This window comes from Perca fluviatilis, chromosome 21, assembly GCF_010015445.1.
Source record: "Perca fluviatilis chromosome 21, GENO_Pfluv_1.0, whole genome shotgun sequence".
Classification (NCBI taxonomy): Eukaryota; Metazoa; Chordata; class Actinopteri; order Perciformes; family Percidae; genus Perca; species Perca fluviatilis.
The window spans coordinates 28,353,440-28,380,680 of record NC_053132.1 but is presented as its reverse complement, the minus strand read 5'-3'; the positions used below and the strand labels follow the sequence as shown (position 1 = coordinate 28,380,680).

The 27,241-nt window shown below is 40.6% G+C and overlaps 1 protein-coding gene across 1 annotated transcript; it reads right to left on the bottom strand.

Moving 5' to 3' along the window:
• Positions 1–7,524: 7,524 nt before the first annotated feature.
• LOC120550783 lies at positions 7,525–23,363 on the bottom strand. Its single transcript, XM_039787624.1, has 5 exons — positions 23,332–23,363; positions 18,380–18,634; positions 16,814–17,280; positions 15,481–15,539; positions 7,525–8,086 (listed from the first exon to the last, which is right to left on the bottom strand). Exons 1-5 carry the CDS (start codon positions 23,361–23,363, stop codon positions 8,069–8,071), a joined length of 831 nt encoding a protein of 276 aa, XP_039643558.1. The 3' UTR covers positions 7,525–8,068.
• Between the last annotated feature and the right edge of the window lie 3,878 nt (positions 23,364–27,241).

Genomic DNA, 27,241 nt, shown 5'->3' with positions numbered 1-27,241 from the left:
TTGTCTGTCAAAGATAATTGGAAAGACAATTTTTGAACAGATTGATAATTAGACATCACTGCGTTTTAAAAACAACCAACGAGGCGCTGTTAAACCGTTTGGACGATCTGGAAAATCGTTCACACAGGGCAAATCTTCGGATCATAAATGTGCCTGAGGACAGTGAAATCGGAACGGACGTGATTAAGTTCACTTCTGATCTACTGAAAGACGTCATGGCGGATCAGGTGTTCGAGAAGCCACCAGAACTGGAAAGAGCACATTGTGGATTGGCACCCAAACCCAGAGATGGCCTACCTCCAAAACCTATTATCATATGTTTTCATCGATTCCAGGAGAAGGAACGAGCTTTGCGCTGGGCTAGGCAACACGAGCTGCAGTACTGAGGGAAGACTCTCAGATTCTACCCTGACCTAAGCACGGCACTCTCCAAGAAGCACGCTGCATTCAAGAACATTAAAACAATGCTCTACCAAAAAGGGATCCGTTTCAGACTCCTCTACCCTGCCGCTTGCGATTCACACACGACGGGGAAACCTTCACTTTTGAATCAGCACCTGAAGCCGAAGCCTTTTACGAACAACGGATCAATGCGACCGTTGCTGCAGAATAGTAATTTGCTAACTACATAATTCTAACTGACTACTTTAAAGGTTTGCACACGGCCATTTTTGTTGCAGTTTTATTTATAAAAAAAATGTTTCTTCACTATGACGGTTGCTGTCGTACTTTGAGGGGCACCGCTAAAAAACACCGGTGAATGAACGGTTCATGACGGATGACATCTATACCCGGAAGACGGATTATACGATTTATTTTTTTATTTTTTCTTCGTGTCTGCCTGTCTAAATACAGTGTATACATTATTTAAAAATTGCTGTGATGTGTAAGGATTAGGTTGCCGGGGGGCTCAACAGTTGAGTACATAATGAAGAGTTACTGGGAGTACAACGAGGTTATAAGAGTCCTGCAGCTTACCTCAGTTGGGGAGGTAAATATAGGAAAGAGTGTTCCAATGTTCATGGGTTGGTTTACTGCCTTATTGATTGTGTTTTTCTTTTATTTTCCCTTTTTTGTTTTTTTCAATGGATACTCCACTTGTTTTGTTCTGGGGTGAGAAATTTAGCTGGGTACCAGCTTTGTCTATGCCACAGGTGCAGTGTTTATTTTTATAGTGAACTATATCCAATGTTTAAACAGGAATGACAGCAAAGTCGTGTATTAGGTTCACATCATGGATTGTTAAAGGTCTTAATGGTCCTTTTTTAAAGAGGTCAAAAATCTTTTCCCATCTTAAGCGTCTTAAATCAGATATCATCTTCCTTCAAGAGACACTTACTCAATTCAGATAATCTTAGGTTGCAGAAACCATGGGTGGGACACATTTTCCATTCTAAATTGAATTCTAAGGCAAGAGGAACAGTAATAATAATAATAATAATAATAATAATAATAATACACAAAAAAAATCAATTCTCTGCCTCTAAAGTTATTGCTGACCCTCAGGGTCATTTTATCATGGTGTCTGGAGAACTATTTCATACCCAGGTCTTGCTGGTGAATGTTTACGGCCCTAATTGGGATGATAAGAATTTTGTAAATAAGCGGATTGCTGCTTTACCTAGCTTTAATTAACATTATCTGATTTTAGGTGGTGATCTAAACTGTGTAATGGACCCAAATTTGGACCGCTCCAACCCAAAACCGCAGGCCCCTTTTAAAATGGCAAATGAAATCTCAGCCTTTTTGTTTTTTCTATGAACACGGTGATAAGGCTGGTCGACTTTTAGCCCATCAACTTAAATCCAGATCATCAGCTCAACATATTTCTCAAATTACAAATGATGCTGGGGATTCAACTATTGATACCCTTACAATTAATAACACGTTTATCAACTTTTATTCTAGCCTTTATAAATCAGAAACCCTTAAGGATCAGTCTAAATTGATAGTTTTTTGACATCATAAATGTCCCCACTATTTTACCGGAACATAAAAAAAACTTAGATCATCCCCTTCAGCTCCAAGAAATATCTGTGGCCATATCAGCGTTGCAAAGCGACAAGGCCCCGGGGCCCGATGGCTTTCCGATCGAATTCTAAAAGACGTTTTCTACCAAATTATCTCCACTCCTGCTCAATATTTTTGAATATTCTTTGTCTCAAGGATCTTTACCAAAGTCCCTTACCGAAGCACTGATTACACTTCTACTGAAGCCTGAGAAAGACCCAACACAATGTAGCTCATATCGACAAATTTCTTTGCTAAATGCAGATGTCAAAATCGGATTGGAGTCTCCCTTGGTCTGTATCATTTCAGCTAATCAGACTGGTTTTATAAAAGGTCGGCACATCTTCTCTAACATTCGTCGTCTTTTGAATGTTCTTTACAACCCCCAATCCCAGGACACCCCTGAAATTGTAGTTTCACTAGATGCCGAAAAGGCATTTGATCGGGTGGAATGGGACTTTTATTTATTTTTTTTTGCCATGAATAAGTTTGGATTTGGCCCCAGATTTATAGAGTGGACCTGTATTTTGTACACTTCCACAGTTGTATCAGTAGTTACTAATAAATGGTGATCCAAAAAATTTTTCTCTATCAAGGGGCACTCGGCAGGGGTGCCCATTAAGCCCCCTTTAGTTTACAATTGCAATTGAACCACTCTCTGGTATTAAAATCTACACCTTCTTTTCATGGTATAAATAAGTGGGGTGTTGAACATAAGCTCTCATTATATGCTGATGACTTGCTTCTTTACATCTCAGATCCTTTATCATGCATCAATGATATTGTCAAAATCTTGCACAATTTTGGGGCTTTCTCAGGCTATAAATTGATTATCTCTAAAAGTGAATGCATGCCTGATAACACACTTGCCAGGCATATGCCTGACTCTACGTTCCCCTTTTGCTTTGCAAGATTTGGGTTTAAATATCTGGGCATCAATATTGCACTTAACTTTAGGACTATTTGAAAATAATTTTGCTCCTCTTTTGATTAAACTTAAATCCGATCCCCAAAAATGGAGGATTCTTCATCTAACCCTGGCTGGTAGGGTGAACTGTGTTAAAATGACAGTTCTCCTGAGATTCCTATATTTATTTCAATGCCTACCCATCTTCCTAACCAAAGCTTTTTTCCAACAGATTAGACAAACTTATTTCCAGTTTTATATGGGATGGAAAAAACCCTAGGATTCGGAAAGAGTTTCTCCAGAAGCATGGGGGTTTAGCTCTCCCTAATTTCTTATATTATTATTATTATTATTATTATTATTTTATTATTATTATTATTATTATTATTATTGGGCAGCTCAAGTTCAAAAGATACTGGATGCACTCATCAGGTACCACTGATTGGTGTGAAACAGAATCTAAATCCTGCACAGCAACCTCTCTACAATACACATTATATCCGGTTGTTCATTCTACTCTTAAAATTTTGACTCAGCTACGCCAACATTTGCAGTTAAGACAAGCACTTTTGCTTCAGAGCCCAATATGCACCAATCATGCATTCCTCCCTGCCCAACTAGACTCTGCATTTAAACAATGGCAAGATAAGGGCATCGCTCAATTTGGTGATCTTTATATTGATAGTCTTTTTGCTAGTTTTAATGATTTGTGTTCCAAATTCAATCTTAATCAAGCTGACCTTTTTTGTTATTTTCAGATACGACATTTTGTGAATGCCCAAAGCCCATCATTTCCAAATATTCCATCTAAGTCTCCTGCAGACTCTGTTTAAAGCTCCCCTCCATCTACAAGGTTTGATCTCAAGAATATATACAATTTTCATGTCTTTAAAAAGTGTAGGAACCATACCTGTCAAGTTTTGGATTTGAAAATAAGGGACATTTTCCGGTGCCCACCTCGAGCAGTCCCACCACCCCAACCAAGCTCCAGTATCCCTTATATTTTAAGACAGGTGTACAAGAAAGCTAAAATCCCCACTTGATTCAGAATGCTGAAAACATTTACAATTTATAACATTGCTTGTCTTTACATTTACATTTTATTTTCATTCCACACATTATTTTCATTTCATATTGCTTTTCTTTTAATTTCACATAACTTTTCTTTAGTGAGTTATTGTACAAATTTGTTGCAGACTTTGCATTCTTAAGACTGTTTTGGAAGGATTGTATTTGTGGGCTGGGCCAGAGCGGTTAATTTTACATGAGTAGAGCGCCAACAAGGATTGCTTCTTTTAATCCTACTTTTGATAAGACCTGTATAAGATGTCAAACTGGAGAAGCTGATCTGACTCACGTTTTGGACGTGCCCTACACTTACTGTTTACTGGTCAACTATATTTGATACATTCAAGTATGTAACGTACAACTGAAGCCAAGTGCTGAATTTGCTATATTTGGTGCTCCAGCTAATGAATCGAATCTGACTCTAAGTCAACTAAACATTAGTGCTTTTGCATCCTTATTGGCTTGCAGATGGGTGTTATTACAATGGAAATCTGCAAACCCACCAAAAGTATCGCATTGGATTCAGGATCTGATGTTATACCTACATATGGAAACGATAAAATATTCAATTAGACGCTCCCATACATTTTCATATGTCTGGCAACCCTTATTATCAATTTCTCTGCCATAAATGTACTTCCTGCGGAGTAGTGGGATTTACATTGGTACCTTTTACACACACCTCTCTATATGACAAACTCGTGGTCTTTGATGCTTCGGCACAAGTGCTCCAGAGGCCCGTTCCAGAAAGCAGGTTTAGTGAAAACTCTGAGTTGGTTAACCCTGAGATGAGGGAAACTCTGGGTTTTCCGTTCCAGAAAGAGAGGTAACTTAACCTCAGAGTCAGTTACTATGGTAACTGAGTCTGTGAACCTAACCTGGTCGGGAGCAGGTTTTCTTCAAGAAACATCGAGTTTCTCTGTCTCCTCCCTCTCAGAGGGAGGGGAAACTCATTTCCTCATTCAGTCTGTATCAGGCGCATTTTAATGCAGTTTATCTGCATGAATAAAAAAACGTATTAGTTTATGTTAGGCAGACTATAAAATGTTTTTTTTTCTCAAACATGTCATGTCCTTTTGTTGACGATCCCGTTGATGAAAAAGCTGTTTTAATTCAGAGAGTTTACGTCGGGAGATGATATTCACGACTAGATGTTTTTTCATTTCCACATAACCGATTTGAGTGGTATTTGTTATCAGTCTATTAGATATGTAGATACCTTATCCTTCCACTAGTTCAACATCGTGGACAGGCTTTAACATCCCAGCAGATTCTTTGTCGCATTACGTTTTTTTGCAAACGGCAGTTTTCTTTATAACAGCAGCGGATCATACTGTAATAGTAGAGCCGTCAGAAAAGTGTGATCGCTCTGAAAAGTTTTTTTAAACGTGTTCCCTGGACACAAACCAGTGAAAGCCATTAAAAAGAAATAAATGATTATACTTATAGTTCTGTTAATAATCATGGTGCTGCAGCCTCAGAATGGGAATAGTATAGTTTACTTTTTCGCCCGCAGGATTGCACCTGAATACAATTGTAGGTGTAGCCTACAATTCCAGTTTTCACCAGTAGCCTAATATTATAAGTTAACTGTGATTAAATATGAAATGAATACACTGTTAATGCGTACGCATTGACTCGAGCAGCAATTTTCTCCCACACCAATTCTCTCTTTTGCAGCAGCAGCCGCTGTCTTGCTTTTTTTTTTAACGAAATACATGTTCAAACTCGCTGTTTGTGCGCATGAGTATTTCCGCCGACCCGTTTGTTTGTGGTTGTTACCATGGTGAATCGTAGAATCATGGCTCCATTCATACTGCCTTATGTGCACGCGCGTAACCCTGAGTTAACCTACTCCGAGTTGATTGAACCAACTCAAATCAGCTGTTCTGGAACCGAAAACTCTGAGTTTCCCATCTCAGGGTAAATCAACTCAGAGATCAAGGTTAGACTCAGAGTTTGTTAAACCTCCTACCTGGAACGGACCCCAGGTGTTTCTCCAGGTATTTACATTTTTACATATGTAGGGCTTGTGTTTGTTGTATCATGGTTACACTTTTGATTGTGGTGTCCAACTGTTTTTCTCTCTTTTTAATTTTTTTTTCTTATTTTAATATTGTATCATTATTATTACTTATTACTTATTATTTTCATCATATTTTGTACTATTACTATTAATGAATATTATGTAAGGCAGACTGTTCTGGGTTGGTCGGGGAGGGATTCAAAATGTAAAAAATGCAATCCCTGTACAAACCTTGAAATAAAAAAAATATATAAAACAAAATAAAAATTGAAAGCCATGGGTTTTAGTGAACTAGCACTGAAATGGGTGTACTCCTATCTGGAGAATAGAATGAGAGTAGTGGACATTGGGGGGGGGGGAAATGTCTCAACCAAAAGGCATAGACTGTGGGGTACCTCAAGGGAATGTTTTGGGTCCACTTTTCTTTCTGCTATATATAAATGACCTAAAGCCTGCTTGTTCATGCAGTCTTTTTTTTAATATGCAGATGATTCTGCGCTGGTTGTTTCTCACAAGGATAAAATGATTGAAAGTGTCAAGAGCCGGGGAATTTGAGGACCCAAAAGCAGAGATCAGGCAGAAGTTTAGTTGCTTGACGATTTAATTGTGATGGTTGGAGTCCGGCTGGCTGTGAGTTTCTGTTTTTCTTTTTCCCGCTTATATTTTGCTGTCAGTTTGTTTTGGCTCTGTCTCTCTGTGTTCCCCCCCTCCCCTCCTGCCTGTGCCAGCCAGCTGATTGCGCACACCTGCTCGCCTCCTCACTACCACGCCTCCCGCATTATACACCTGCCGATCATCAACTACAATCAAGCTCAGTATTTCAACCCCGGATTGACTCACCATCTTCGCTTGATCGTTGCTCCTGTCTCCTTGGTGACACATGACACAAGCTCCTGCAAATTATCCTGTATGTTTTCCTGTCTGCACCCTTTGTAATCCGTTTTCTGATTCTAGTCGCCACCTTCTCCGTCACTCTGCCTCCGGTCAGCTGGCTTCTCCATCCAGTCCCTCCCTCGCTGTTCATTGCGCCAGCCTGCCTCAGCCCACGCTTCCCCATGCTTCAGTGCTTCACCGGCGGATCTCTCAGCACTGGTCTCTGCATTTGGGTCCGTTTTGTCCTAATCATAACATTAATAACAGAAAAACCCAAGCATATACAAAAAGGGATCCAAAAATGCCAAAAATGCAAAAACAAACCCAAGGAGTACAAACTGAGGCAGGCAAAAACAAAGTCCAGAATGAATATCAAACAAAAGAACAGGATATCAAAAAAGCAGGAGCACAGAGACCGCAGGGAAAATGCTACACACAGACTGAAACACACCAACGGACACAACAATCTGACACAAGACAAAGGGAACACAGAGGCTAAATACAAGAGGAAATGAGCAAACAAGGAACAGGTGAAACACATTAGGGCAGGACAATCAAAAAAGGCAGGAAAACACAGGAAGTAAAACTAGACAGGACAGAAAAACAGACACACAATAAAACAGGAAACAGAAATATACACAACAGGGAACAGAAATATACACGATCCTCAGAAACGATATACAAAAACATACAGAATATAATAACAGGCAACAGAAATATAAACAACCCCAACAGAAAAGTCCAAAACCACAACAGTACCCCCTCCTCAAGGGACTGATCTCAGACGTCCCAAACAAAACAAAAAACAACCCTGGGAGGGCGGAGAGGGAAGACCGGAGGAGGAACAAAAAATGTTCAAGAAAAACAAAACGGCACAAGGAGGGCGCAGAGAGTCGATGGGGAGACAGGGAACAGAGGGCACACAAAGGGGAACCCCTTCGGCGGCCGATGGCAAAGGCAGAATCCTGGCAGCCGGCGGCGAAGGCAAAACCCTTCTGGCAGCCAAACAGGACGCCGAGTTTAGAGCCCCTCAGACAGCCAGGCAGGACGTCGAGGACTCTTGGGCGGCCGTCAGTGAAGGCGAAACCTTCTGTTGGCCAAACAGGATGGCGAGGGCAGCGCCCCTCCGGAGGCCGAGCAGGTCGGCCAAGGCGCAGCCCCTTTGGAGGCCTCCCCATAAGAACTCATCTGGAATCTTCCCACTTTGAAAGGGGTGGGATGGTTGAAAGTTGAGGATTGAGTATTTCAGTTGCAGCTGGGTATGGTACATAAAAAAAATGTTTTTGTTTTGTTCCCAAATATTTTAGGAATTATTTTAATAGAGTAAATGAAGCTCACAGGTACTCCACTAGGGGTAGCTCAACAGATTTTGTACCCCCCAGAGCTAAGACTAATCTGGGCAAACAGTCTTTTCTTTATGCTGGAACTACCCTTTGGAACCGGTTACCTGGTACACTCAAGACAATCAGAAGCATAGGCTGTTTTAAACCAGGTGAAAGTATGGCTTAGGTGCCAATCATAGTCATTACCTATTTTTATTTATATATTTTTTTTGTATAACATGGATGAATTTGTTTAATGTATGATGAATGATTGATGTGTGATCTGCTGCCACTTGTCCTCTCCCTCTGCCCTTATAGCAGTGGTTCTCAAACTTTTTCGGTCATTCCCCACTTTGGACAAGGGGGAATTTTCAAGCCCCACCACAATGCTAATGAAATGCGCAACAAGCTTAAAATGTTCCAATTTATTGAAATAACAAGTAGTATCAGTATAGTAACTAGTAGTATCAGTATAGTAAATAGTAATAAATAGTAAATACAAAGTAAATAAATACAAACTAGCGATCTACATCCAATAACACCAAGTTCAAAAATAAAGAAAATAAAAGTGCAGCTGTGTCATAACTTGTATGAAATTCAAAAATAAAGAAAATAAAAGTGCAGCTGTGTCAAAATTTGTATCAAGTTCAAAAATAGGAAAGAAATAAAAGTGCCACTTTGCAATCTGTTAAAAAAAGAAAAGAAGAGAAATCAATTTGGCAAGACAGGTCTATTTATCCCTGCATTAGTGGCTGCAATGCACAATTTCTCAAAGCGGGGGTGCAGGCTTGATACTGCCACTCTCAAGTCATGACGGTATTCTGCCAGTTTTCTTTGAAAGAAATCAAGTGGCTTATTGATGTGACTGGGTGTGTGGTCTCTAGGTGTCTTCTTAATTTGTTGGGTCTCATACTGTCTGCTGCTAGCGGTTTAAGACACAGGACACACATCGGTCTCTCCTCTGCCCCCACCACCGCTGCCGTGAATCCAAGAGCAAGATACCCTTCATCATATTTTCTTTTCGGTTGGCTTTTTGGTTGATTAGGCCCGTCTGGTTTGTGTCTCTCTGCTGGCGCTGGCTCGACAACTTTTGAGGTCCGTGTCACAAATGTATCCATGTTGTGTTATTGCCCACACTAGCCTGCTACCCATCGGCGCGAAACAGATCTATGGGCGCGAAAGTTTGTTCCGCTACAATTAATATTCCGACGTCACGTCAATCATTATTTTGACACGATCGGTTCCAGGTTAAATTTTTCTCGGGGTCTCCTATCTAATGTTCTTTTAATTTAGACTGCATGTAGTCTAGTAATGATAACTTTGTTTGTGGGTGCTTTGCAGAGATGGCAAAAGTACTCACTTCCCGTACTTAAGTAGAAGTACAGATACTTGTGTTAAAAAATACTCTGGTAAAAGTAGAAGTACTGATTTAACTTCTTTACTTAAGTAAAAGTAACAAAGTACAGGCTTTGAAATGTACTTAAAGTATAAAAGTAAAAGTAGCCTTGCGAATGACAACCACTTTTTATGCAAAGCTACCTGGACCACACACGTTACTAGAGTGCAAGATGAGAAACTTCAGTGGACATAAAAACCAGGCTCTTTATATGCCATTGTCTACATTTTAAATGGATGTCTGCCAAACATCACATATATGATTATTGTGCCAGAGACTGGGACTCCAGCTTAATAAGATTCTGACTGAGTAGCAAGATATGAATTCAATTGTGATTCTGTGAGAATTCACAGATCCAGTTTCTCTTTTTTTAATCGTCCCCTTAACATTTAAAGGAATCTACATGTATGTGTGTGTGCTCAAATATAGAAAGAAAATAAAGGATACAATATGAATTACTAAACATAGATTAATTAAGAAGTTCCCCATACTTTTAGAGTTACACAGCACATTGGCCAGGAGTCATACTTGATGCCTCCTAGCCTATCTCAAACATCTCTCTCAGATAAGGCCAGGGATGATTGGGAATGTCTTGCTGCTTGTCTGCCTAATCTCTGGGATCTCTGTTTTCTTCATTTTCAATAATGTCGCCGTCCATACTACTAGTGCTAACGTTACCGCCATCAAGCTGCAATTATTTACCGCAAATGAATGCGGCCGAATCTGTCGAGTCGTCTTGTAGTGGTGCGTTACATGCAACGTAGCCTACAGTATATTCCCATCCAATTAGATTGAATTCGGTATTGATCACGTGAAAAATAATAACTGTAACTCCAGCGAAATTATTTGAAACTTGTTAGTGAGGACTAGATTAGGACCGTATTTAAGTTTCAAACTTCGCCCCCCCCCCCCCCAGGTGTGTCTGTAAAACACGGACAGAGACAACTTCTTTCTTTTGATGCTTTACAAGCAACGTGAAACCTAGCTAACAGGTGAAGAACACAAACAACTAAATCACTAGCTAACCTACTTTAACTGTGCAGGAACTATAGACCAATACAACAACAGGCTTAAATGAACTGACAACATAAAGTTATTTTATACAGTTACTTCTCAAGGAACACTTTACACACCATCTCAACTGATTATCCTCCGGACAGCAGTCTCTCTTTCTTTTTTCTCACTTTTTTCTGTGTGGCGCACGCGCCCGCTCGCGGTGTGAGGCGCGTGTCCGCGCTATTCTCCGACATTACGACCTCTTGTACAAAACTAAAGTAACGAGCCAATTTTTAAAATGTAAGGAGTAGAAAGTACCGATATTCGTGTTAAAATGTAAGGAGTAAAAGTAAAAAGTCCCCACAAAAAAAATAGTAAAGTAGAAATATCCGACTACTTAAGTACCGAAGTATTTGTACTTCGTTACTTCCCATCTCTGGTGCTTTGTTTTCAATGTATGATCTTTGTTGTCATTAAAAGGCATTGATGTGGGGGTGGGGAATTCCTGTTACACTTGGTGTCGCCCCTGGGGGTGATCGGTCTAATAAGCGGCAACACACAGCTATGACGGTTTGCTCTCACACGCGCTGCATTTATAGACACACACACACACACACACACACACACACACACACACACACACACACACACACACACACACACACACACACACACACACACACAATCGGCGTCCTCCGAATTAGCAACTCTCTGCCGTTAGCTCCAACTTTAGCCAGGCACACCAGCACGTTTGTTCTAAACCACTGCTGTTAGACAAGAAAAGTGTTGTAGTGACACCTCTTCAGCTTCGTTACTCCACTTAGATCTTCTCCAAGCTAACTATTCTAGTGTCTCTCGATGTTTCTCAGAGTTTTATTTCCTCTTCTCAATTTGCGATTCTCTCCACTCCTCCGTATCTCTGCTCAGCCGTTTTGCACACACGTGGGTGCAGGGCCGGCGATTGCCTAGGGTGTCAAAAGTGTTGGGGGCGCCGTGTCGCCCTTAGGTCTACTTCCCATTAATAATATAATTATGAATGACAAGCGAAATAAAACGTGTTTATTAAACATGATCATCCTAGGGCGCCCCCTCAGTCACATGTTTACTTGTCAACCTTTCATTACGCGACGTTTCCAGTCTATGGGTCAGACTCAAACACACGGAGCTCTGAAGCAGACCTGTGCGTCGCTTAGTGTCCACTCTCGCTGTAAAAATACAGACGAGCAGCGGCACAGACACGGAGCTGCTGCAGCGCGCCTTCCCTGGTCTGTGCAACTTCAGGTTTATAATAGACGCGCTCTGCTGTGGGCATACTGCGGCAGATGTGTCCCTATTTCTGCGTTGTTTTGCGTTTCCACCTCCGATGTAGAGCAGCGTAGCCTACAGCCACTTCCCTAAACTGTCTCATTCAGAGACCAGCGTCCCAAACGGGGCTCTGTGTCTGTCAGGAGGTCTGAGATCCACACCCGTCGCTATAGGCGGGCCATAGGGGGCTGGGCCCGCCCCCAAAAATGCTTGTGCCCCCCCACTTGAGGCACAGACCTCTTAAAAACTTTAATTTTATATTATCATAGTTGCTAATTTTGTGTTGCATTAATGTTGCATTCTTTATCATTAAAACATAAAAAATATAAATAAACAATGGTGTGATTTTTGTTTGATTGATGGGAATCTACACTGCAACAGCCTATCACGGCCTTACTAAAAAGAAAGGTAGGCTACGACGTGACGTAGCCTACGTCAGTGTAGCCGCTCAACAGTTACCGCACATTTCTGAAAGCTGGATGAGTTTTAGCCGGCTTACTCGCTTCAGTTCGTCATGGATATGCGTAAGTGGTTGAAAAGCCCACCAACATTCTCCTCTGCCAAATTGGATACGACACCGACGCCTCCTGATGTTGTCGTTGGAGAAGGAGCCCCTGGACGACAGTCTGAGCCTGATGCTAGTAGCTCCGTGGAGCCCGACCCTGGGCCTGGCAGGACCTGCAGGTCAAGTGCAACTGTGACTGGGGCAGCATTTGGGCCACAACTAACTGTTGAATCAGGGGGTGTGACGGACAAACCCAAACAGGTTGTGTTGAGGAAATATCCAGTCAAAATGTTTGGTTTAAAAAAAAAACGATAATTTTCCTCTAGCTGGTATTTGAACAGGGACTGGCTTGCGTAGGCTACTCGGTGGAAAAGGACTCCGCATTTTGTTATGCCTGCAGGAAATTCACATCTGTATCATCGGACGCGACCTTCTTCATTAAAGGGTTTAAGATTTACAGACAAGGGCTTAAATAAGCATGCAGCTTCAAATGACAGGAGGGACTGGAGAGAGGACAGGCTGCCTCCACTCAAAGTACCGGTAGGTTCAAAGTCTCTCTCTGTCTGTGTGTGTGTGTGTGTGTGTGTGTGTGTGTGTCTGTGTGTCTGTCTGTCTGTCTGTCTGTCTGTCTGTCTCATAGCAATGCATATTCTTCTGTTGACTGCTTTAAAATGCAATGTTTGAGAGATGCTTCTGGTGTTACATCTAATATGTTGTATAGTCAAGTGTTTTATGGATATTCATAACATTGCTTCTATGTAATGTGTTGTAGGCTATATAGGCTACCTGGTCATATTGCTGTTGGTTATGTTTAACGTGATGATTACGTGTGAATAGTATAACAAGAGTATATGATTATTATAAATATACGTACTGTACGCTAATAATAATTGTGCCCTCCCATGTATTTCATATGCCCCCCTTAAGACTGAGGTCTGGCGACGGGTCTGCTGAGATCTACCATATCAACAGAGCAATCACGTAATGCACAGCAGACTATGGTGCAGGTGAATTATTTTCTGAAATATAGTGACTTTATTCTTGTAGTAGCCTATTGCATTATCACTTTATTTTTCTCACAATATCACAACACCTCCAAACCTCAGAGAACACAGATGAGATATACTGTATTTTGAATGTGCACAAAGTTTTGAACATGAGCAGAAATCTTGCTCAAACACATCTGAAATATTACAGTCCAGGGGTTTATTAATTCATTAAAATAGATCATTCAGGTGAATCATTTTAATATGCATGTTTAAGGTGGTTACTTCCTCAACAAAAGAAGCAAAAGTGGGAATAGTAAATGATGCCTAGGCTACATGTGTGCTGACTCAGATATAATTAGAAACATCGATCCAAAGGAGAATAAATAGATGAAAGCAATACAGAATGCCTGAGAGCCTTGATGCAAAATATTCCATTATGTTTTTATATTTGGATTGTAATCTATGTTTCCCTTTAGATAAAGATATGTCCAGCATAAATTGATTCAGAAAAAAGGTAAAAAAATAACTAAAAAATAAATAAATAAATAAAGTGCATAAATATTCACCAGAATGCAGGAAATGAAGTATTTAATGCTCAAAATTTTCAGGGGGTGGACCCCCAGACCCCCCCATCATAAGTCACCATGCACACAAATCTGGAAACAAAAAACTGGCCTTTGGGTTGCCAGACCAGTTATGATTAGACCAAATGTTGGTGCCATCTAACATGGAAGCTAGAAACTAAAATGAACATACATTGCTACTCTATCGCTGACACAGCACTGTGGAGATCTGGTAATGCAAGACTGGGGGGGAGGGGGGCGCAAAATTCAATCTCGCCTAGGGCAACCAAAGGGCTAGAACCGGCCCTGTGTGGGTGTGTCTGTTTGTGTGTCTGTCTGTGTGCAAGTCTACCTGCTTGTGTCTGTCTGTGTGTAAAAAGGGGTTAGGTTACTGAGAATGTTATTTTTCATTTGAATGTTTGTGTTACACCACTCAGACCATGATGGTGCTAGTAGTGTATAAAAGTTCAGTTTAATTCCTTCACAGCAAGACTACAAGGTAAATATATGAATTTTCATTGATTACAAATGTTTTTATCTCTGTTGACTTATTGTTTTGTAGCTAACACATTTAATAAGTACATAAGTTTTACTTCTTCCTACTCCTTTTTGAATGTGTAAATAGAGGTCTTTAAGTACTGGAAATTATGGAGTTTTATTTTTTTTAACCGTTTCTTTTTTTACATTACTATTTTCTTTGGATGTTGTATTGTATTTACATGTTCAAAATAAAAGATAAAAAAAAAAAAAACGTGCCTATCCTACCAAAAAGCAAATAGAAAGGAGAGTAACCCGTTGCTTCACTAGTCGTATACAATTGTAGGCGTGTACAACTTTGTTCACATAGTCCCTCCAATTTCCCTGTTTCTCCTCATCCAAGGTCTGCAGCCTAGATAACAATGTACGATTAAATCTTTCAGCTTTCCACCTTGTGGGTGGTAGGGAGTTGTTTTAGAGTTTGCGATGCCCGTGTAGTTGTCCGAATAAACGGATGTCAAACTCTCTGCCTTGATCATGGTGTATTTTAGCAGGGAAACCATATTTCAGGGCAAAACCGTTAAAAATCTTATCTGCTGCCGTTTTGCCATTTATGGAGAAAAACTCTTTCCATTTTCTTGGGACTTTGTGTTGATTAACTTCGAAGTCGTAATGTAGAACTTGACGCTACAAAGAAGAAGTGTTGTATCTTATTGCTCAGAGCTTTTAAACAACAGGTTGATAGCAAAGCCGCCTGCGTCCACTGATCTGACTTTCAATTAAGCTCAGAGGGAAGTCAAGTTTTCAACATACAGTATATTATGACTTATTTCCTTCAGTGGTATCTATCCATGGAGTCACAACTGACAGGAAGTCAGAAATAATGCTAAGTGAGACAGCAATGTTCTTTTCATTTGAACATTTGTACTGCATCGTTACCACAGTTTATAGGGAGACTGATGTATCAGCTGATATTTTTTTTAAATAATTTTGTAAATTAAATTTTTCGTCGATCAACAGCAGCAGTAGAAACATGGTGTTACCTGTGAGGAACAGCCTTCCCCTGGATCTTTAGGTCCACTCAAGCCATGGCCTTCTGTATCTTTAAGAGAAAACAGCTCAAATTATCTGCAGGTTTCAAACCTTTGCACTGCATACAAATTTCACTTCAATTCATGGAGATGAATAGAGTAAGTACAATGTTGGCCAAAAACATCAGATACCAATGCTTTTGTTACAGTATCGTTGACAGCTTTGTCACTTCACATCCGTTAGAATATTTACATTATCAAGAATAGACAGAAACCACTGAAGTTCTATCAAGTTCATTTTTACTTGTGAACTCAAAAAGGAGCCAGTCTCAGCACTACAGAATAGTACAGACAATGACTAACGTCAGACTCAAAAAGTAACTTATTTATGTGTGAAATACAATCATAATACAGAGTTTGAGGTCAGCTGTTATCTTGTCGGAGTCGATGATGTCTCCCTCATCTAGTAGAGGAGTGCCTGTTCTTTCCTAAGCATCACATCATGCTCAGACAAGGACACGCAATGGCTCCATGTTATCTTGTTTAGAGTACTCCGTATAATATTATTCTATGCAAACAGTTTAATAATAACAATAACAATTTTTTCTAACAGGTATAATGCCAGGGAACTCAAATACACACAAAACGCATGCAACACCACGAGCAACAGAACGTAAGAATCCGACAAGGGAAACACAAAGACTAAATACAGAGGGGTAACGAGAGGCAGGTGACACAAGGGCTGGGAAACAGGTGAACAACATCAGGCAATCACAAGAGCGGGAAAACACAAGACAGGAAGTAAAACCAGACAAGACTAGGGAGAAAAGACAGACTTCAAAATAAGGCAGGAAACAGAACATATCAAAAAAACACTCAAACATGACAATCTTGTTGAACTGTACATGCAACGGTAGTTTCCTGTTCAAAAGGAAAGCTAAAAAGTTGTTTCAAAATGGTCAAATCTGATGGAGAAGGGAAGAAAAAACCGCAGGCACAGATAAACTGCTTCATTTATTGTTTGATCCTGTTCTGCTTTGTCGTCTGAAGGCTAGCAGGGATGAGGAGTTGGGCTCTTTTTCTAACCGCTCTTTATGTAAAAACAGAAAACAAGATAACTTTGTACCGGCTGATTTTTAAACCAGCTAGGGTTGGGTACCGTTCACATTTTACTGATTCAGATTCATGGAGATGAATAGATTATTTAGACATTAACATTTAACCCCTCCCAAACCAGTCCATACAACCTATTATATCAAATAATTACTAATTAACTGCACTCTTAACTTTTACTCGGTAACAACAACTCAAACTAAACTAAAATCAAAAAGTAAATAAAATCTACCTTGTTGGAGAAGCATCTCCTTCTCCTCCTTGTGACCCTTCAGGACTTCCAGCCTCTCCCTCCTGTGCCCGTCCTTTGTTGTTTTTACCAATCTAAAGTATTTCTTGATTTCTTGATATCTTGTTTTTTTTTTTATTTCCTCTTTATTTATTTCGTCAGGAGGAGGAAATTCTAGCCTTTGCTTATGCCTCTTCAATCGTCGCTCCTGTTTCTTGTGACGTCGCTGGGTCTTTAACTCTTTAATTTTCTGCCACTGCTCGTCCCTCAGCTCCTGGCGACACAATTTTGGGCTCTTCCTTAGCTGCACCCGCTGTTCTTTTAGCAGCCACAGCTGCCACTTTCTCTCCTCCTTTAATTGGTCCTGCTTTTTCAGCCGCCGTCTCCCTTTACGGGAGGGACAGTCCTCCCCTGCCCTACAGGGAGACGGACTGCTTGGAGAGCTGGAGGAATAGCTGCTTACAGCGCTGCTGGAGGAAGCTGTTCCTTCGGCTGCTTTTTATTTTTTATTTGTTTTTTATTCAAGGTTTATTGAAAGATGTGGATATACAGTGTAATGGGAAAATTACATTTAAGCACAATTCCTTATATTTTTATGTTTAATTCGTACTTTACTGCTCTCACAAATGCTGAAAGAGTTTATCTCATTCCCACATGCAGATTTATATTCTAACTTTGTGAGACATCCAGTCTGGAACATTATGTGAGCACTGTTAGCCTGAACCGATAAAGGTACAAGGTCGCCCTAAAACTATCTCTAGTTTTCTCATGCCAGTTTAGCTGTAACTGGGGGGATGACAGTCGTACAGGGAGGAGGAGGTGAGATGGCTCCAAGATGTCTCTTGTATTCCTCTGATTGTCTTCACGTGTATCAGATTGCCTGTCAAAATTGTAGCGTCATAATAATCCAAGTGCGTATGTGCTGTCACTCTGAAGATGCATATAATAACCTGGTGTTCTTGTTCACTCATTTGAGAAACTGACTCCACACTGGGCTGCAGCCTTTTGTGAAATCATGTTGCTCCTATATTTGCAAATATATCTTTTTTAATTGTAACCCTTTCACCATAGGCTCGTAATATGAAAAAACACTTTATGCAGCAATCACAGTGTTACACCCTTGGATTACTTGATAACATGGTGAAAGAGACATCTCGGTGTATAATAAATCTGTCTAGGGTAGATAGGACTCTCGTTATGACTTTGGTAACTAATGAGAGGCTAGGGGAACAATCCTAATTTAATAACAAAACAATACTAACTTAAGGCTCAATATATATTAATTAACCCATCTAGTTTTACAGTATAATGAGAAACAACACAGATACCATATCTCGGTTCAACTTTGTATTCACGGAATGCAGGATTCAATTCACGTTAATACAGGGAAATCACAATATGAAAATAAAATAGAAACAGATAGACCCGGGCCGTTTAGTTTTTAGTATTTTTGTACCTGAGTGCACTTTTTGTTTTAGTTCGTTCTTTTAGCAAGCTTGCATTAAATTTCGTTGCTGTTAAAGTTGGAGCTCAGGATGAAAAGAAGAGTGAGGCCACCCGTAGGCCTACCTCTGTAGAGCGAGAACAGTTCCTACGGCCTCCTCTCCAGACCGTTTCAGTCCGCACAAAGCGGTGAGCAGCAGAACCTCCGTAGTAACACCTCCGCGCCGAACTCGAAACCTTTCCCGACCACAGTCTCCGCGTCCGTCCCGCGCAGAAGGCGGCCGCGGTCTCTCCGGCGATGGTGGCGTGTTAGCTAAGCTGGCTAGCTGCTTCAGTCCGATGAAACCACACTTGGCCAGCAGTAAACAGTGCCGACTCACACTCGTAGAGCGATAAAGGAAACAGTTCGCAGTCTTATGTATTTAAAATGCACATTAAAACGCTAGGCTATACGTTTTGTCTCTCACTATGTACTCAACTCTGCTCTACTCTACACCCTCGTGTTTCTCCTTTTCCTCTCTTCCTTCCTTTTTTTCTTCTTCGCGTGATCCCCAGAGGTCAACAGGAAATCAAACTCAGGTCATCTCTAAAGTAAATAATTAAGTTATTTTTTCTTTTACTAAACAAGCATTAACACATCAAGTAAAATATTACCTGCAAATAACTTTATGAACAGAATAAAACTTATTGATTTCAATAAATGTAGCCTAATGCACATTAACATAAACCAAAGAAAGGTTATGCATATCAATAACCCACATATTTAAGAACAGAGAAAAATACAAAATAACTGATGTGAATCAGGTTATTACATAATAAAATACAAAAACCCAACTTGGTGTTTAGTCTCAGTCTTTCTTATTTGTTTCAATTTACTAAACTCTGAAATCCCCCCTCCTGCTGCAAAGGAAACTTCCATAACAACAGCAATAAACAACATCTTCTGTACATCTTAAGAGTCTACGTTCATAAATGAGCCAGAAGGTTACTAAAGGAAAAAAATCAAAACAAGCAAAAACCTTCATATAAATAGGTCAGATGATATAACAGCTTTTTTGTTTACAGTTAGATATGGAAAACATTTATTGTTTAATATTGGCAGCCAGTGCCAAAAAGCTTGGCTTCTTTTTCAAAAACGTTGACTTATGTAAATAAATTTGGTTAAAATAATTATTAAATGTATCACATAATACTCTGAATAAAACTTTTTATCATATTGAGTGAATCCAAACAATACATTTTCCCAAAGTAAAGTGAATTGAGGGTAAATATGAACAGCAATAAAATGTGACAATCTGCTCCAAAGTTTCTTGGTATATTGGCAAGACCAAAATAAATGTGCTATAGAAATAAAGTTACCTTCCAACCTCCAGCCTGGTAAAAACAACAACTCAAACTAAAATCAAAAAGTAAATAAACTCTTCCTTGTTGGAGAAGCATCTCCTTCTCCTCCTTGTGACGCTTCAGGAGCTCTAGCCTCTCCCTCCTGTGCCTTTCGTTCATTTTGGTTATCAATTGAAAATATTGCTCAACTTTGCTGCTTGTCTCCTAAAAGAAAGGAAAATAATATATATTGTGTGTTCCATCTGATAGCAGCACAGAGTCCGCATGGACAACTACAGATGTCTCTCAGAGAAGGTAAAAAAGCATGACGTGATTTTATTTATTTGAGTAGAAAAAGTACACTAGCTTTTTGAATATTTCTACTTTAAACTTTAACTGTAAAGACCGCTAAACAAGAAGGGGGATTTACGGCACAACACCCTTAGTCAGATCAAGTTTCTGTGAATCATCATAGTTTCTCCTGCTCGTTCAGCCGCCGTCTCCGTTTACGGCAGAGATGTTCACAAGTCATTTTTTGGAAGTCCAAGTTGAGTCTCAAGTCTTTGAGCTCAAGTCCAAGTCAAGTCTCAAGTCTTTGAGGGGCAAGTTCAAGTCAAGTCTTTGAGGGGCAAGTTCAAGTCAAGTCTCAAGTCTTTTGCCACAAGTCCAAGTCAAGTCTCAAGTCTCTTGCCATCTGATCTGTACCTAACACTGTATTGTTAAATCTTATGAGTTCAAAGCATGTCCTGTAGCTACCATACAGTACAGTATTAAAATCAGTTGTTGGATAATTTTATGGGGTCTATTAAACACATCCCTTTAGTGATGAAGTTGAAGATTATATATAATATTTATTTTTAAAAAACATTTCCCTCTGGAAATAGCCGGTTTCACCCAGAGTGGCTAGGACCTGTATTTGGACCGGGATATGGCACGGTTCCTTTCCAATTCAGTACATAGATCCAAGAGCGCAGCTATATTACTATTACTATTACAGCTATATTAGGGAATTTAAATTGGCATATTAGCAAGTCATTGTCATGGTCCCTGAAGTCTCTCTCTCTCCTGATTCTTCCATTGGGGGTTAGTCCTCCTGCAGGGCAAGCAGTGCCATCATGCAGCATTATGCAAGGGTTCACCGCGGTATTTATATGTTTACAACAATTTGTGATTGTTAACAGCTTGCTAAAATCACAGCATCAACTAGTGGTATCCCCCACCCCAAGATACAATTTGAAGACGAAATCTAATAGGCAAACACACTTTTCTTCATGCAGGTTTTGTTATAAACAGTATTAAAGTTTGGACCGATAACGAGGACATTAAGAGTAACAATTGCGCAAGAGCTTAACGGCTGTATTTCCAGACTTTGACATTTGATGATATATGCACAGTTTTAAAGACAGATATTTAGTTATTTACACTGTGCTCTGCAGTTATCTAATGGTAAGGTATTAATGCTTTTGCGTGGAGGACCGCACATTCTCCCATCAAGTTTGTTTTTTATAAATCACAACCTTTGCGTGGGAAGTGGCGTACGCACATTTTCAGCCACGTTTTTAAATGAGACTCTTGCAAGGATCCTGGAGGGAGCCTGGGAGTATGCCCAACCGGTCTACATGTGGAAAAGGCGTATGACCGGGTCCCCCGGGAGATACTGTGGGAGGTGCTGCGGGAGTATGGGGTGAGGGGGTCCCTTCTCAGGGCCATCCAATCTCTGTATGACCAAAGCAAAAACTGTGTCCGGGTTCTCAGCAGTAAGTCGGACTCGTTTCAGGTGAGGGTTGGCCTCCGCCAGGGCTGCGCTTTGTCACCAATCCTGTTTTTAATATTTATGGACAGGATATCGAGGCGTAGTCATGTGGGGAGGGGTTGCAGTTCGGTGGGCTGGGGATCTCATTGCTGCTTTTTGCAGATGATGTGGTCCTGATGGCATCATCGGCTAGCAACCTTCAGCAATCGGTTCGCAGCCGAGTGTGAAGCGGCTGGGATGAGGATCAGCACGTCTAAATCTGAGGCCGTGGTTCTCAGCAGGAAACCGATGGAGTGCCTACTCCAGCTAGGGAATGAGTCCTTACACCAAGTGAAGGAGTTCAAGTACCTTGGGGTCTTGTTCGTGAGTGAGGGGACAATGGAGCAGGAGATTGGTCGGAGAATCGGCGCAGCAGGTGCGGTATTACATTCAATTTATCGCACTGTTGTGACAAAAAGAGAGCTGAGCCAGAAGGCAGAGATCTCGATCTACCGGTCAATTTTCGTTCCTACCCTCACCTATGGTCATGAAGGCGGGGTCATGACCGAAAGAACGAGATCCAGGGTACAAGCGGCCAAAATGGGTTTCCTCAGGAGGGTGGCTGGCGTCTCCCTTAGAGATAGGGTGAGAACCTCAGTCATCCGTGAGGAGCTCGGAGTAGAGCCGCTGCTCCTTTGCGTCGAAAGGAGCCAGTTGAGGTGGTTTGGGCATCTGGTAAGGACTTGCCTGGAACACCTCCCTAGGGAGGCGCCCAGGGGGCATCCTTACCAGCTGCGAGGAGGCCTCGGGGAAGACCCAGGACTAGGTGGAGGGATTATATCTCCATCCTGGCCTGGGAACGCCTCGAGATCCCCCAGTCAGAGTTGGTTAATGTGGCTCGGGAAAGGGGACAAGATGGATGGATGAATGAACTTCCAATTTAACATAAATTAGTTTACTACTTAAAGTGATGGTTCTGAGTAATTTCACCGGGCTTCAGCCTCCGAAATCAAACAACCCCCAGAAGTTTTCCTGTCGAACATTGGGAGTTAAGCGTTATATCAGCTGAATAGCTTAGCGCGGGGCAATGGATCATGGTTATCCAGGTTTAGTTACCCCACTTATAATGCCCGAAATGATACCAAACTTCTACACTAATGCAAATTATTATTATGCACTCATAAAACGATGGATTGGAAAGTTAGTACACTAGAAGTTTATGTAAATAACACTTGCCTGTGGGCTTCTGCTCTCTGTTGCTGCTGCTACTGCTACCGCAGTAAGACAAGTGCTCAGGGACGTCTACAAAAAGAGATACAACAAAAATATTTATTAATTTAATGATTAAATAAGGTAATGTTTCCAAACTTACCTAAATTATAACTTGTCTCCTGCTAGTTATACTACAGCACTTGTTATTTGTAGACGTCCCTAAGCACTTGTCTTGCGGTAGCAACAGCAGAGAGCAAAAGCCAACAGCCAAGTGTTATTTACATAAACTTCTGGTGTACTTACAAACTTTCCAATCCATCGTTTTATGAGTGCATAACCTATTTGTACTAGTGTAGAAGTTTGGTATCATTTTGGGCATTATTAGTGGGGTAACTTACGAGATACAAACCTGGATCCGTTAGCCCCTGCGCTAAGCTATTCAGCTGATAACGCTAACTCTCCCAATGTTCGACCCAGGTGAAAAAAGCTTCTGGGGGGTTGTTTGGCTCGAGGTCATGGTGCAAAGGACCCTAGGGTGAAATTACTCTGAACCATCACTTTAACGTTTCCACAACTTAACATCATATCTAGTCATATCAACTCACGACATTAGGCTACAACCACTAAAAATACTGCACGTTCTAACTAGCGCTAGTATGTTAAGCTAACATCAATACGTTACCTTGTGTCGGATGGGCTTGGTGAGCTGACATTAACAACAGGATGTTTTCGGCTCAGGGGTTAGATCATCGTTGATGTTCTGTTGTGGTATGCAAGTTCTGCTTTGCAGTAACTTTTGACTTTTTTTTGCTTTTTCCTGGCGGTATCTTGGCTCTCCGCCATCGCGGCAATGAATGTTACGTGCGTCGTTAATAGTCCGTGTGAAACAATGACCCTGAGCTGAGCAGGCCGTGACTGATTGGAATTAAATGAAGCTTCGAGGCCTAGAATTTGCCTCAAAGCTTTTTTGTAATCAAATTATTTGAGTAATCGTTTCAGCCCTACTACAAAGTGCAAACGCAGCACAGCACATAAATACATAACTTAGGATCAAGAGGCACTACTTTGCCAATGATACGACCAACAAGGTTTAGTACCTCTCTCCAGAAGTGGGCAACCTGTAGACAGCCCCACATGCAATGAAGCAGTGACCCCTTCTGGTGGTTACATTTGATGCATGTATCAAGAATATTGGGGTTAAAGTGGTGCAGCTTGGCTGGAGTGATGTACTGTCTAGTCAGCCATTTATATTGTAAGAGTTTGGAATGTGTGTTAATAGATTGGATTTTAACCAGTGAGCAAGCCTCTGACCACTCCTCTGTAACCTTTTCTTCCAAGTCTATATTTTGTTTATGCAGCTCCTACGACAGCGGTGGATTTGGCACAAACCGCGTCACCACCCGTGACATCAGGGCCACCCAGCAACCGGACGGCATCTGCGTCATGACCCAGAACCCCTCCAGCTGCCAGACTACTAGATCACCTGCACAGGTAATGCCACGTTAAAATATTAAAAAGAATATCAGTAGATACAGACGTCTATTTCTGATCTCAAAACGGTGTTAATAATGCAGTAAAATGTTGAAATTAAATATGATTTGCTCGTTTAGCAGGATTTGTGACTCCAACAGCACTATCCATGGATAGATACCACTGATACCACTTTATCTGACCTGATCCTGGGTCAGACCCAGACAGGCTCCACAGCTGGAGCTCCAAACAGTTTGGGCTGTAAATGTTTGAATTTTCTATTTCAGGATGAAGGAGATGCTGGAGGACAACTCAGCTGGTCAGTGATCATGTTCACACGTTCGTACAACAACTGTAGCTCTATCAATGATTTTCTGTGAGCTAGAGTTAGCACATCACATGCTGCACCAACAGTATGAAACACTCCTCACTGCCTGTGTGGCGTCTGACCAATGTAGCAACTGTAAGTCTCCTTGGATAAAAAAAGCGTCCGCTAAATGACATGTAATTTAATGTAATGTCTAATATTATATACTTACTCAGCTAAAAGTCATATTTATCAGGAACATTAATTTTGTCAGGGCGTTGTGAACGTTAGCTTCACTGTGTTGCCAGATCTGGAGAGAGTTTGTTCCTGAGACAGAAACAGGTCTGGAAAAAAGTATATTTTCTCCTGATGTGTCCGTCTGAAAATGCCATTTTAGTGTCAAAATGTTCTGGAGATATGTGGCTTGTAAAGAATGGCTCCAATATTTATTTTGGTGAATATGGAGTGAAAGAATCTCTCATAAGCTGTGTTCTCATTCACTTCTCCTGTTGATAAGTTTATTTATAGAGCACCTTCTCATACACAGGGGTTATTCAATGTGCTTTACAGGCAAAAAAATACAATGCAAGGACAGACACATTTCATAAAAGTTACTTATAACAAAGTGTGAAACCTAAAATAATTAAAATGACTGTAAAAAAGACTAATTAAAAACTCTGGAAAAGAGAACAGCCTTATGTTAGTTTTAAAATAGTTACAGTTGGCGCATGTCTTAGAAGCTGATTCCAGCACTGGGCAACATAATGGCTATAAGCTGTTTCACCGTTGGAATTAATACACTCAGGACCTGCAGCTAGTTAGGGTTAAACCCACGGGACACACTTCTAAACTGTCTTTGAGTATATTTATATGAACCACATGTTTAACCCATCTTTTCTCTCTCTGTGTATCAGAATATCCTGGTGCTGGGCGGCGGCGGAGGATTTTAGTTTTTTGTAAAATAAATAAATTTGGTTTAGCTTGAAACTGTTGAGCTGTATCTTCCTCTTCCTCCTAAACATACAGATCAAATGTATATACTGCAGTTTGTCTGCTCCAAACAGTATTGGAGGTTGACACTGTAATATGAATGAATACCTAAAGTAAATATGTAATTACTTAATGCCAACATATTTCTGGACTTGTGTTGTTTGTAGTTAACTGAAGGGGAGTGAAAAGAGCTGGAGGTGGAGGAAACCCTGCACTGGTTTTTCCTTTTCTTTTTTACGAGCGAGTCCTTGAGTTTTACTGATCCAATAACATCAAGAACTTCTGGCAGCTTGTGTGGCTATTATTTGGGACAGAGCTCTTCATCTGTTGGCTACTTTAAACTGTTGTCATTTACTCCTGAAAGTCACTCGGGCTGCAACTAACCATTATTTTAAAATGGATCAGAGTTTCCCAAAGCCCAAGATGACTCCTCAGATGTCTTGTTTTGTCCCTAACTCAAAGATATTCAGTTTACTGTCCCATGAAACTAGAAAATATTCACATTTAACAAGCTGACATCATACAAGTTTCACTGTTTTTGATTCAAACGGATTAATGGATTTTCAAACAGTTGAGATGAATCTAAGAGTTGAATGTTTGCAGCTTTCTTTCTGAAGTAGAAACCCCTGATGTTGTCACTGAACTGGTGCACTTCTCCATGTGCTCTGGTTAATAATACAGCTGCGTCATTTGGCCACATGAGGACGCTGTTGTCCAGAGTTAGCCAGCGCTGTATATTAGAGAGAGTTTGGCCCACTCAAATCATGGGCGCCATATTGGATACCATTGTCAGATGACTACAGTGTAACCCTATGGGACGAATATGTTATCTTGAAATAAATCGCTTATTTTCACCATAAACAGGCATATACATGTTATCAATGTTTTGTCAATATGTAAAAGGCCCTTACGGAAATATTCCAGTGTATAGTTATCTTCTATATCGTAAATGGGCCTATAAAAAAAAAAAAAAGCCCATTGTAGTGAGTGACGACGTCGCCTAATAAGTCACTGAGAAGTGTTTACCTTTCTAATGTCCGCTAGCATACGTACAGGCTAAATATAGCCAGTTAGCTTTGTGTGTAACGTAACAAAAACCCACCCATCTCGCAGGAGCGAAGCTTAATATTTCATTCAATAAAATTATGGTACAAAAGGAGCACTAACTCCACAGGTCTTATGTTGACAACGTGGACGCAGATATAGGAAACTCCAAAGGCAGTCATAATATTTACCTAGCAGGCTAGGCTAATGTTGCGCAAACGTCGGCGTAGTGTTAGTTAGCTGTCTAAACTTGTGAAAAGCTGAACAATATCCCCGTCCAAGCAGTGTTTCACTTTCCCTCCAATATTATTATAAACATAATAAAGACACCTGGACTCGGTCGAGACCAAAAGCCATATGACTATGGCAAGATCACAAGCATTTAGGTACATGGAGTGCTAGTGAAAAAGCTAACGCTAGCATAAGGCTAACTTCAAACTTCTTTCATTTCTAAAGCAGTGTTCAAACTTTTTTGACAGCATGGTACACATTAACGATGGTATTACTATATTTGTCCTATGTAATTTGTTATAAGTCGAAGAGAAAATTAGACATTTACCTCACACAATAATGAGTAGTCACTTAGCCTCCAGTTTGCTCTTTTCACCTTCAGCTCCCATACTTTTTTCCTTTTTGGTTCATGGGGGGACTTGTGAAATCTTCTGCCACTTCCCTGTCTTTCATTGCAGCCAAACGTGCAACAGTTGGGCATTTTTTCAGTGATTTATGTCATTTTTTAAATAGCTTATTACATTTTTCCACTATTCCCTGCACTATGGGAATCAGATGAATGTTGGTATCCAACATGGAGTCCACGAAACACGTGATCACCTCGGAACCAATCGCATAACGGGATAGCTCAGAACATTCGATTCCCTAGTTGGCCAAACTCTCTCTAATATACGGAGCT